Here is a 13,105-nt window from a genome sequence, read left to right as displayed (position 1 = left end):
ACAGCCTCCTTGTTTTCTTCAGTCTCCTCTGAATGAACTGCAGTAACCTCTCGGTGACGAGCAGCGTTCAGCTTTTCTCTCTCGAGATCAACACTTTCTCTGTCTGAAATAAAAAAAACTCTGCTCGGCTTTCAGTCCCACACAAAAACCTCTGTTCAAACTTCTGTCGGCTGACGGAGAGTTTAGAACTGAGTCACAGATGCTGCTCTGCTCAAAGAGTCTCATTCACATTAAAAAAAACAAAACAAAAACACTTACTGCCCTACTGAACGTTAATGAATGTTTTTACTTTGACTCAGATCCTTTTCTTTCTAAACTGGATCGAGAGCTGCAGCAGAGCCTCGACGTGTTGTTTACTGCTTTTATACTGTTTCTTCTTCTTCTTCTTCTTCTTCTATCCCTTTCACACCAACATTTAAACCTCAACAACTCACAAAACCGGGAACATTTCACAGGATTCCTGATCGTTGGAGACAGACTAACATACACACAGTTTTGGATCAATAATTCCTCCCTGGTTATTGTTCAGCTGTGCTGGGAAGAGACACACGTCTGAAGTAATGTGTCACAATGCATCTAATGCTGATAAATGCATATTTATTTAACAAAAGTGGTTAACAAGTGAATAAACAAGGTGTCAGTGTAAACAGAATGAGTGTAATATGATGAGTTATGAATGACTGACGGTGAAATGTCAGAATAATAACATAACTAAAATTTCTTATCAAACTAACAAATCACATATCAAAGAATTAATAAATTGTTAAATATTAATGAGACATGACACACAGTAATTACATTCGATAGATGACTCGGCAGTTTTTCCAGTCATTGAGTCCATCACTGATTAGTTTGTAGTTTTTTTGTGGAATAAACCATCCAGCTTCTCTTGATTTTCTCTCCATTCACTAATTTTCTGTAAAAGTGGTGGTGATGAGAACTTCTCCCATCGTCTTATTTGACCTGATATGACCTCTGCTGACTATCTCTCCGTCCTCATCATGTCAGACGGGATCTACAGCTGCTGCCTCGATGGACTCACATACGTCCGGATCTGTTCCAGTCGATGGTGTCTGCAGGCTGTAGATTAGCAGCAGAGTGTTGATCCTTCACCTGCAGGCAAATATAAACATAGTTATTAATCCTACACACACATCTGATGCATTAATTATAGATAACAGTTGACCAGAACTGTTCAAATACATGAGTGAATCAGTTATTCTGGCTTTAATGTGTCCTGTAGACTTGAATATATATAGATGGTTACAGTCTAATATTGGTTAGTATTTAAATTAGCGATGTTCCCTTTCTTACCATAATTATGATTCAATATATTTTATTGTGCTAGTGTTACCATTTTAATACAAGTATGTAAGAAACCATCTAATAATAGATCATTATACATAGTTCACTGTAGTTCTAGATCACTTTTCTTTTTAACCCTTTCATGCATAGCAGTCACTACAGTGGACAGCTGTTCAAAAGCTGTTTTCTTATATATGCATGGGGTTTTAATGGTATAGTTGCACATCAGCCAACACAGTGGACTCTAGTGTGTCGTCCCAGACGCTGCCATCCACTGGCCGGCCTTTGTAAGTGCAACACAAATTTCTCAAAACCAAGATGGCCGCCTGCCGGCCGGAAATGCTCCACAGCTCAGGAACATCTTGCTGATCCTTCTATAGTAACAGACCCTTACAGGTAAATAAAATTTTGTAACATCAAGTAACAACTAAGGAGTAATACGATTGTTAAAACTTCCAAGTATTGATTTTATGTTGGGAGAAAATGACAATGAATCATCTGTCCGCTAAGTTGGACAAACTCCTTGAAAAATGCGTTTTTAAAAAAAATGAAGTTCAAAAAAAGAGGAACACTGACTGAGGTTATTATAATTCACGCATGAAAGGGTTAAAAGGTCCGGTAGGTGGTGATATTACTTTAAAAATGAATGAATGAATGAAAATAAAAGAAATGAAACGTGTGTGTGTGTGTGTGTAAGATGCAGTTTCCATGACTTTCTGTCACTGTGAAGGTTAGAAAATGATTAAAGGTTTGGCCAAAGTATTGACATAATAAAAATAGATTCAATAACATCCATTTGTGGACAAATGGATAAAACATTGCAGATGTACAGGATGAGTTATGTATGTTCATAACTGACTGTGAATATTTGATAGAATTATAGTAAAGTGTGTCTGGATTTGTCCATATTGACATTAGTTACATAACTGCAGCTGAACAAACAATGAACAGAACTCACCTGCTGCAGGTAGCTACAGCGTTTGATATGATGTTAGATGTTGCTTCACCTGCAGCTGTATTCACACATACAGAACATCCAGACCGTTGCACAAACTGCATTAAGTGCTTTGTGTCATTCTACTGCACATAAAGTAGCACCGTACATTTAATTCAAGGTGTAACATTCAACATAATTTATAATGTATTTATTTACCATTTGATGTACTGTACCAGAGTTAGCTTCAGTCCCTTAAAATACGCAGCAGCACAATAACAGACAGTACAAAGCAAAAACACACAGGACACATAATACAAAATACAAAGCTACACACAATAAGACATCACATACACCCACAATGTCAACTAGAAATTAATAATGTAAACTTGTCAAATTAAAAGCAAGACTACCTGCGCTAATGAGAAGACCATAGATGGAGTTTAGACTCAATGGTCACACAGCTGATTGGTCTTTAGTAGATTTTTTAATTTGGCCTTGAATGTATTGATTGAACTACAGTTCTTCATATCATCAGGTAGGACGTTCCACTGAGTTGTGGCTTTCACAGAGAAAGCTGACTGTCCAAATGCAGTGTGATTAAATGGTACAATCTTGTATAGAGGATATTCTGGAGGATCTAATAGAACTTACTGAGCGAGTGAACACAAAGTCACATAGTGGAGGAGGCCAAACCATTTAACATTTATAAACTAGGCACAAATTTGAGAATAATATAAACTTCTCAAAGCTCAGTAAAATGTATTTCTCCAGAACCCTACAGTGATGGAAATGCATTGGCAGTTTTTAAGAGTTTGTTTGTAAAAGGACTCAAGAGGTTTTATGGCTGTTTCTCCAGCCTGCCCCCAACATGTGATGCAATAAGACATCTGGGAAAGAATCACAGCTGCATAAATATCTGCAGCGTCCAAAGAGAGACAGTTTCTAATGTGTCTAAAATTTGCTAAGTTGTCTCCTAAAAATCCAGACTTTTACCAGTTTTTCCTTTAATTTGTCACCTTGTCTGTATATATATAATAGGCTGGACAAACTGAATCAACCTTTACTGTTATTTTGACTTCATTACTTACCAGCACACTACTTTGTATATTTCATTTTTTAAATAAATTGTACAATAGTTTTACTTGAATGTCTGCTTGCCATTATTTATTAAGTTGTACTTTATCAGTAACTATGTCAATTTTTTCACCTTTGATGAGAATATCAGCATTATGAGGTTGTACCATAGTCTTAGAGAAAAACATACCCTTCGTCTTGTTTACATTTAGACTCAGACATGATTGATCAAGCCAGTGTGTGATCCTTTCCAATGCAGTCGTTAGCTTAGCAGCAGCTAACTCAGCTGTTTTTGCATGTGTGTACACAACGCTGTCATCTGCATACATTTGTAGCTCTGCATCATGACACTGTTGAGGGAGATCATTAATATATAGGCTAAATAATAGGGGACCTAACACTGACCCTTGTGGAACACCCATTGTGCACTTCATGTTACTGGACAGTGTGTCACCAACTTTAACACATTGTCTCCTATTAGATAAATATGAAGACATCCATGCCAGTGCTCTAGATGAGAAGTTAAATTTAGAGAGTTTCGATATTAAAACATCATGATTGACTGTGTTGAATGCTTTACGCAGATCTAAAAATACAGCAACAACTACTCCTCCTTTGTCAAGTCTTGATTTTATTTGCTCTATTAAGTGCAAGGTAGCAGTTTCAGTGGAATGATTTGCTCTCAAGCCAAAATGCATACAATGTAGACCAAAATTGTTTGTATTAAGAAATGTTGTCAGTTGTTTAATGACAACTTTCTCAGCAGCCTTTGAGAGTACTGGCAGTATACTTATTGGTCTGTAGTTACTGGCTTCAAGGCAGTCTCCAGATTTAAAAACAGGCGTGACAACGGCACGTTTCCAGTCATCAGGAAAGGAGCTGTGTTTAAAAGACAAGTTAATTAAATGAGCAATAGGGGGAGTTAAAATACCTTTGTGTGATTTGACAAACGTGGTGTCAAATTGGAAAGCATCTCTATATTTAAAGCTTTATAAGGAGCTGATGATTTTGTTTACCTGTAACTCATTAGTTTCTACCAGCTCGAAAACCTGACCTGTAGCATCTATAGGAACAATATCCAGTTTCCTTGAAGATGATCTTCAATTAACTTTCCCTGTACTTTGAGTTTTTAAAATCTCCTAAAAATCCAGACTTTTACCAGTTTTTCCTTTAATTTGTCACCTTGTCTGTATATATATATAACAGGCTGGACAAACTGAATCAACCTTTACTGTTATTTTGACTTCATTACTTACCAGCACACTACTTTGTATATTTCATTTTTTAAATAAATTGTACAATAGTTTTCCCTGAATGTCTGCTTGCCATTATTTTTCCCAGAATTTTGCTTTCAGAGATAGTTATTAATTATTAAAACCAATAATAATTATATGCAGATTAACATGTTTTTCCTGATCCAGAATGCATGTTAATACCAATACCATCCCACCACATAGTTGATCCCAAAATGTTCAGTTTTTTCATTTACCTATTTTTCTTTTGGTTTTAAAAACCAAGTGAGTCTGTTTGCACGGTGAGATTATTTAAAACAAATATTGTAGGTGACAGTTCTTGTGTGAATGAGTTCATACTCAAAACAAGGACACAAGTAGTATGCGGTACAGGGATCAGACTTATATCTGTTCTTAAACGATGATAATCAGTTTGGAATGAAGCCCCGCCCCTTACTGATTTACCTGAGATAAACCAGTAAACAGATGTTATTATTCTGCTTCACTGAGAGGAGACGCACTGGGATACTGGGATACTGGAATACTACCACTTCAACCTGCTACTGACTTCACACACTGAACAAGAGTTTCACAAGAGCAAAGACTCGGAGTGAAAGAAACTCTCTGGGAATGTTAGTATGACTTTTATCTGACCCTATGTATCTTACTGATTTTGGATGTTGGACGGATGACCTAAATATTCCATAATTTGCATGTCATTTTAGGTAATATGATAAAGCCCTTCTTGGGGGGACCTTTAAATACAAATAATGGGTTTATGGTCAAGTCTGGAACTGTTCCAGATGTGGTATGTAATGATACATAATATGTTGTGAGGTAGCTGTCAACCACTTGATTGGATGGCTCCCAACTGAATTAGTGCCCATGGAAAACCTATGTTATTCATGTGATAAGATACAGATGTGTAACCCCATATAAGCTATGCACCGACAGTGGTACGGTGCCCAGACCATCTTTGTACATGGAATGGACCCGATGGCCATCGTCTAAGAAACGTCTTCAAAATAAGAACTTCGCCAGCTCTTCCTTTGAACGATATCATCACACATCCTTCCTTTCAGGGAACAAGGTGTGACTGTCTTGCTGTTTGAGTGGTTTGTTTTCAGCTGGACTCAGAGATAAAATGGCTTCCAGATCAGAGAAGGATCTCTGCTGTCCTGTCTGCCATGACATCTTTAAACATCCTGTCCTCCTGTCATGTAGCCACAGCCTCTGTAAAGTCTGTCTGCAGAGCTGGTGGAGAGAGAAACCAATCCAACAGTGTCCAGTTTGTGAGAGAATAACTTCAAAGATGGAACCACCCTGTAACTTGGCGTTAAAGAACCTGTGTGAGAGCTTCCTGCAGGACAGAGATCAGAGAGCTTCAGCAGGCTCTGAGGCTCTCTGCAGTCTGCACTCTGAGAAACTCAAACTCTTCTGTCTGGACCATCAGCAGCCAGTGTGTCTCGTCTGCAGAGATTCAGAAAAACACACCAACCACAGATTCAAACCCATCGATGAAGCTGCACGACAACACAAGAAGGAACTTGAGGAAACTCTGGAGCTTTTAAAGAAGAAGTTAAAGGTTTGTGAAAAAGTTAAAGTGAAGTTTGATCAAACAGCAGAACACATTAAGGTCCGGGCCCGACACACAGAGAGGCAGATTAAGGAGCAGTTTAAGAAGCTTCACCAGTTTCTAGAAGAGGAAGAGGAGGCCAGGATGGCTGCTCTGAGGGAGGAAGAAGAGCAGAAGAGTCAGATGATGAAGGAGAAGATGGAGGCTCTGAGCAGAGAGATAGCAGCTCTTTCACACACAGTCAGAGCCACAGAGGAGGAGCTGAGAGCTGAAGACGTCTCATTCCTGCACAACTACAAGGATGCAGTGGAAAGAGTCCAGCGCTGCCCCCTGCTGGATGATCCACAGCTGCTCTCAGGAGCTCTGATAGACCAGGCCAAACACCTGGGCAACCTGACCTTCAACATCTGGAACAACATGAAGGAGATGGTCTCCTACACTCCTGTCATTCTGGATCCAAACACTGGTAATCCACAACTCATCCTGTCTGAAGATCTGACCAGTCTGAGACGAGTTGAGAAACAGCAGCTTCCTGATAATCCAGAGAGGATTAGAGACTACATCTCTGTTCTGGGCTCTGAGGGCTTTGACTCAGGGACTCACAGCTGGGATGTTGAGGTTGGAGACAGTAAACACTGGGAACTGGGTGTGTTATCAGAGTCTGTCCAGAGGAAAGGACACTTACTGGTCTGGATTATGGACAATATGGTTCTATATTGATAGATACAGAGCAGTCTCACCATCACTTCCACCCACTGATCCCTCAGTGAAGAAGCAGCTCCAGAGGATCAGAGTGAGTCTGGACTGGAACAGAGGAAAGTTGTCGTTCTCTGATGCTGATACTAACACACACATACACACCTTCACACACACTTTCACTCAAACACTGTTTCCATTTATGAGAGCTGTGGATCATCTACCAGTGAAGGTCTCTGTGTGCTCTGATTCCTCAGACAATACAACTTATTGATCAGTGAATATTATCAAACATATAAACTACAGCTACAACTCACAATTATATTATTATTATTATTTTCTCAACTAAATGTTTAATCTTTTGGTCTATAAACATCAGAAAACAGTGAAACATCTTGTTCTGTTTGACCAAGAGTCCAAAAGTTCAGATTTTGATTCTTTGACACTTTGAGGAACATGTGACGATGTTGTCCTGATGATGCTGTGGGTTGTCATGGTGATGTGGATGAAATATGCAGCATAACTGACTGCTATCCTGACCCCCACTGACACCAAATGACTTATGCGTTACATTAACGCACATCTTGCACATATTATGTATTGCACATGTCCTTATACTCCATACTGTGAATCTTTTGTACATTCCCAAAGATGCACAGCTAAAAACAGACAATTCATATTAATTCTTTTTTTTTCATATTAACACTTTTTTATACCTTCTGTTGTTAATTTGTCACTTATGATTCTTGTATTTTGCAGTACTTGCAGCCTGTTTGTACTATGTTTATTATTATGCATCATCACATCACATCAAAGCAAATTCCGTATTTCAAATAGGGGAGAACACACACACACACACACACACACACACACACACACACAGACACAGACACACACACACACACACACACACGTTTGTTTGATGTTTTGACATTAGAGCTTCATATTGTGACTGATTGAAACCATTTGTTTGGTTTTTGTCAAAATGTTTATTTTCTCCTTCTTCCACTCCTGAAGGGCAGCAGTGCTTTCTGGGGTGAAGAAGACCAGTTGTTCTGGATCCGTGGGGACATGGCTGTAGTTCCCAGACTTCTTTGTCCAGATCCAGCATTCCTGTGGGCCTCCGGGCCATATGAGGAACCTCTCGGACATACTTTTGGCATCTGTTTCAGTTAGTTTCTGTATCATGTTTTTATGGGTTTGATCAGAGTGTTCCACTGACCCACCTGTCTGCAGGTGGTACACAGATGTGCGTGACCTGTTGACCTTCAGTTCCCTGGAGGAGATCTACCCTGAAGGCGAGGAGACACGTCTCCTGGCCGTCTGGGAATCTGGTAGTCGACTGGTACCGAGATGAAACAGAGTAAATTAAAATAATGAAATAACATAAACATCATATTTTTAACCCTATAAACTACAGTTATTGTTATTAAAGGTCACATTTATGAGCATTTTATGTTTTTCTCGATTAAATACAATAAAGTCCAGGATTATAAAGGTGATTCCTACTAGTTTAAATTTTAGAGAAAAGAACTTTTTGAGGACTTTCAGCTTTAATCTGATGTTTTATATTCAGAAAGCTTCAGTTCATAAATCATCAACTATAAAATGAGCCGCAAAGCATGAAAACAGTGAAACTATAATAAAATACACACAGTGATGCAACAGAGAAACACGGTGTTAAATGTAATAATTACTGTCAACAGTAAAATGTTAATTATAGGAAGTTGATGCAGGTTTGGCTCACATTAATACAAATAATCCTGTTAATACCAGCCTGTTAGGATCCACAGTGGTGGAAAAAAACTCAGTACATTTACTCAAATACTGTAATAATGTAATAAGTTTTGAGGTATTTGTACTTTACTGTAGTATTTCCATAAGCTGCTACGTTATACTTCCACTCCACTACATTTATTTGGCAGCTTTAGTTACTGATAGAAAAATCTGTACATTGTGCACCATGTATGGTTATATATATATATATATATATATATATATATATATATATATATATATATATATATATATATATTAGACTGCAGAGGACAAATACTGCAGGATAAAGTCATACGGATATCAGGGAGAGCTCTGTAAAGCTCTGTAAAGCTTTGTCTGCCATCAGTAGATACCAGTGAATCGCTTTTCTTCAGAAGAAGAAGAAGACGGAAACTCTGCAGACTCTCCAACCTCAGCCTGTTGATAATTTATCCATCAGTTTGGTCCTGCGAGCCGGTTCCTGGATGTGTTTCTCGGCCCTCTCTCCAAGCCGGAGCGGAGTAAAGTGCACGACGTGGGTTACAAAATCCTTTTTCCTGCCACGTTCAGAGATAAAGGCGCTTGCGGGGCTGGAGAGGGTCGGGGGTCGGGAGCTCCACGGATTCCTTTGAGAGGTGAGAAGTTTGTCTCTTTAATCAACACTGAGTTGTGTAAAAGGCCTGAATCTGTGAGCTCAGCATCAAAGCTACGTACGAGAGAGTTTAGTGGTGATTTTAAACAGCTGTATCAGACTGGCAACCGTCAGGAGACTGAAGGGAGGATGAGTGTGTACCGAGGTTCAAAAGTGTGAGAAATAAGAACCAAAAAGATAAAATATATTAAAAAAAAAGGGGAGAAGAGTCTCAAAATAATAATATATAATAATAATAATTACAACAGAAAACAATTTAAAAAAAAAAAGAAATAAAAATAATAATTAAAACAAAAATTACTCAAAAGTAAAAATGGTAGTTGGTAGTTAATGGTAGTATTTGGTAGTTATTAACATCTTACTGACTGGAACCAGTCGCTCGGTGAACTCAAACCAGTCGGCTGTTCAGGGAAAAATAAGGAAGTAAAATAGTTTTACAACAAACAAGTACGACGGAGTTCAAAACCCCAAGAAATGAATGAACGATGGATGAAGAACGCGTTCAGGGGAGGATTATATATTTATTTATATATATACGGAGGATTGTGAAGGTATTTTAATTTAAGATCATATATTTTAATATCTAATCTGTGTGCACTTTGTATGAAAGGTGATTTATAAATGAAGTATATTATGATATATTTATATACTATGATGCAGTAGTATTAATATTAATCTACCCAAAGTATCTTAAATTGGCTCCTCATTGATAAACTACATTAAAATGCTCTTACATGTATTTGTTAGTGATAAAATAAACTATTTCATAAACTGTAATAACAGTCTGCGTAACCAGACTTTTGCTTTTGATACTTTCAGTATATTTTGCTGTTAATACTTCTGTAACGTAGTAATTTAAAGATCTGAGTTCTTCCTTCATCACTGATGGTTCATTTATTGGTTGCAGACATTTAAAAGTGAATTAATTTATATCCAACGTGGTCCTGAATTACTGCTTCGTTAATGTTTATTCTTCTGCTTTTATTTTATGGTTAAACAATTTTTTGTGACTTTTAATCTGACAGTAAAACGAGTCTGTAAAGATAAACATCACAATAAAAAACTTTCATGACACAGATTTTATTTCCAGCAGCTGTGAACAAAAAAACACACAGACAGCAGCACACTGATGATGATGATGATGATGATGATGATGATGATGTGTCAGCAGGTTTCAGTGAAGAACTCAAATAAAATCACATTAAAAAAAAAAGGAAAATAATACTAATTTTGTTCATAATAAATCTGAATGATTACACTTCGCCTGAGTAGAAGAAAGAAAACGCAGATAAATCAGCTCCTGCAGGTGCAGAAGAGTTTGTAGGTGATTGATTGTAAAAATGTTTTAATACCTTTAATAATAATAATAATAATAATAATAATAATAATAATAATAATAATAATGTCACAGCACAAAATAAATCTGGGAAACAAACAAACACTGTATTGGCCCAAATATAAGATCGTGGCTGTAAAACCCGACAGGAAGCGTCAGCTGAGCGATAATTCAGCTCAAAGTTTGGTTTTCAAAATAAGACTTCATTAGCATTTTAATTAGATTGATTTCTTATATTTTTATAAAACGTGACAGTAAATAAAACACATTAAAACTATCTGTGTGTATCTGTGTTTTATTCACGTTATATTCGGGCCGATACCGTCGTTTTTCACACTAAACATCAGGTGTGATTGACAGCAGGTTAACTCAGAATGTGATTGGACAGTCTGGTGGAGGCGGAGCTATGAGCACAACCTGACAGGTACATGAACACACGAAGGCTGAATCCAAACGTCCGAACTTCATCACGCTCGCAGACTCGCTTGACTTTGAGTCTGCGAGCGCTGAGGTCCGTCCAGACCCGCGATACGGAGGCTATAGAGCGACCAAAACAATGGCCACTAATTATTATTATTATTAATGATAAATAACAACAATAATAATAATAATAATAGGCTGTAAAATATTCACATATTCTGATCAGCTGACCTTCACACATCAGAACCGCGAGGAGCCGTTCAGAAAAACACTTTGAAATGAGTTACAGGGTCGGGAATTTCAATGTATCTCCATGGAAACGCTCACTGGAGGTCGTCTGTCTGCAGACTCGCAGTATCTACACGACACACACACTGCACTAGGTTGGTACTGGCCTGGTTCGGTTTAGGCATCGGGGGGAGGGGGGGGGGGGGGGGGGGGGGGGGGGGTTGAGTAGGTCTGCAAGACTGCAGATAGACCCTTCTCTAGTTTTAGCCCTCGCGGCCCGGCACCGTGTGATGTGACGGCGAACATGTGACGGGTACGACTGAAGTCCAGGAGGACTCGGTCTGCAGGTCTGGAGGAAGAACATCTGGATTCAGACCGACTCACAGAATGACAACGACAGTATCACAGCGGGACAGTAAAAATCTGTACATCATTAAAGGTCATTAAAAGGTCACAGGAAACGCTGCAGGACTTCCAAAATAAAAGGCAAACTTGGTCCAACAGGTGTGTGTGTGTGTGGGGGGGGGGGGGGGGTCCATGTCATGCAGAGATCACAGGTTCTTATTTTAGCTCTATAATCATATCATCATTTGTTAAATGCAGGAACGATCTCATTGGATGATTTAAACCTCAGTGGGCGGAGCCAAAGAGTCAGCTGGTCGTCACAGAGAAACTGTCTGTTTATAGGATCCATACCAGTAATCGATCACATGTATCTATAAACTAGTGATGTCATCATTATCACTGACGGTCAGATGTAATCAATGATCCAAACTGACTTTACAGGATGTGGAGACCAAAAAACAGTTGGCGATTCATTTTCTGTCGATTGACTGACGGATTGATCGAGTCCTCGTTGACGCTCTCGATGTCTCCTTATCAATCAATATGGATTTCATAAATGTGCCTCTGATCAGTTCAGCATCACACAGGTCGCTCCAGAAGAACCGACGCTGGAGGCGTCTGGACCTGATGAGTCCAGTTAGAATATAATTCAGACTTTAAGTTTCAGTTATTGACCCACTGAGGTTCATCTCAGCCAATCAATATTATTGAACTCGTCCCAGAATCACCAGATTTAACCTCTGAACTCACTGATGATGCTTTTAAACTCAAACATCAACAGAAAGCTGTTAATGGTTTAACAAATTAAGAGAGTTAATTAAACTACCAATAACATAAGAGCTTCAGGATGTCTTGGATGTTGTTGGTCAGCAGGTCGTCCCGGAGACTTCCTGTTTCTCTTCAATAAACAAGATTTAAGTGTTGTTGAGAAAGTGAGTTTTTCTCTCTATTGATCTGCTGTGAATTGAAGCTTCATTTCATTTGGAAACAATCACTGACACTGTTCACGAGAGCCAACAGAAGGCGGCGTGGGAGGAGAAGGGAATGTGAAACACCATGATGAGCTCTGAGGGAATGAAGGTTTAAAAAAAAGTCCTTTAGTTAAAACTGTCTGAAGCTCAGAGTTCAGTTTTTTTTGTCCTGACTGTCAAGAGAGAAATGTTCACGCAGCTCTTTAACAACAAACATCTGGATTCTTCCCAACATGGTTCAGATTTCTACTCAGTTACATCAAAACTCGGATCAAACTGTGCAAAAAATGTGTCACAAACTGAATCCCAGTCAACCCTCCGGATGTCAAACGTCACCAGAAGAGGGAAAAGTAACAGAAAGCTCAGGTAACATCGCTCCGTTCAAACCGGCGGATGAGCGGACGTGATCCACAGGGAGTTTTTCAAAATAAAAGTTCAGTATAATAAAGGCATTCATACGGGTGTGTTGGTGTAAACACGACGAGCGGGTCCACGAACGACACGACCTCCGAAAAACAGAAAGTAAAGCACCGTTCTGTCATTGATCCGAAGAGGAAATCAATAATCAATGATCC

At 38.7% G+C, this 13,105-nt stretch overlaps 1 protein-coding gene across 1 annotated transcript; it reads left to right on the top strand.

The window, feature by feature from the left end:
- The first annotated feature begins 5,692 nt into the window (after window positions 1-5,692).
- On the top strand, window positions 5,693-9,389 carry LOC121908868 (E3 ubiquitin-protein ligase TRIM39-like). Its single transcript, XM_042429150.1, has 5 exons — window positions 5,693-6,839; window positions 6,877-7,052; window positions 7,838-7,935; window positions 8,057-8,165; window positions 9,039-9,389. The coding sequence occupies exons 1-5, from the start codon at window positions 5,693-5,695 to the stop codon at window positions 9,387-9,389; spliced, it is 1,881 nt and encodes a 626-aa protein (XP_042285084.1).
- The last annotated feature ends 3,716 nt before the right edge of the window (window positions 9,390-13,105 follow it).

This window comes from Thunnus maccoyii, chromosome 12 (genome assembly GCF_910596095.1).
Source record: "Thunnus maccoyii chromosome 12, fThuMac1.1, whole genome shotgun sequence".
Taxonomy (NCBI): Eukaryota; Metazoa; Chordata; class Actinopteri; order Scombriformes; family Scombridae; genus Thunnus; species Thunnus maccoyii.
This window is presented reverse-complemented; position numbering and strand designations above follow the sequence as displayed.

What these genes read in the sequence shown, in the direction of transcription:
- LOC121908868 (XM_042429150.1), top strand. Translation starts at nt 5,693, where the DNA reads ATGGCTTCCAGATCAGAGAAGGATCTCTGCTGTCCTGTCTGCCATGAC. An exon ending in TGTCCAGATCCAGCATTCCT is followed by an intron (nt 7,936 to 8,056) that starts GTGGGCCTCCGG and finishes ACCTGTCTGCAG; the next exon opens with GTGGTACACAGATGTGCGTG. An exon ending in GGGAATCTGGTAGTCGACTG is followed by an intron (nt 8,166 to 9,038) that starts GTACCGAGATGA and finishes TTTATCCATCAG; the next exon opens with TTTGGTCCTGCGAGCCGGTT.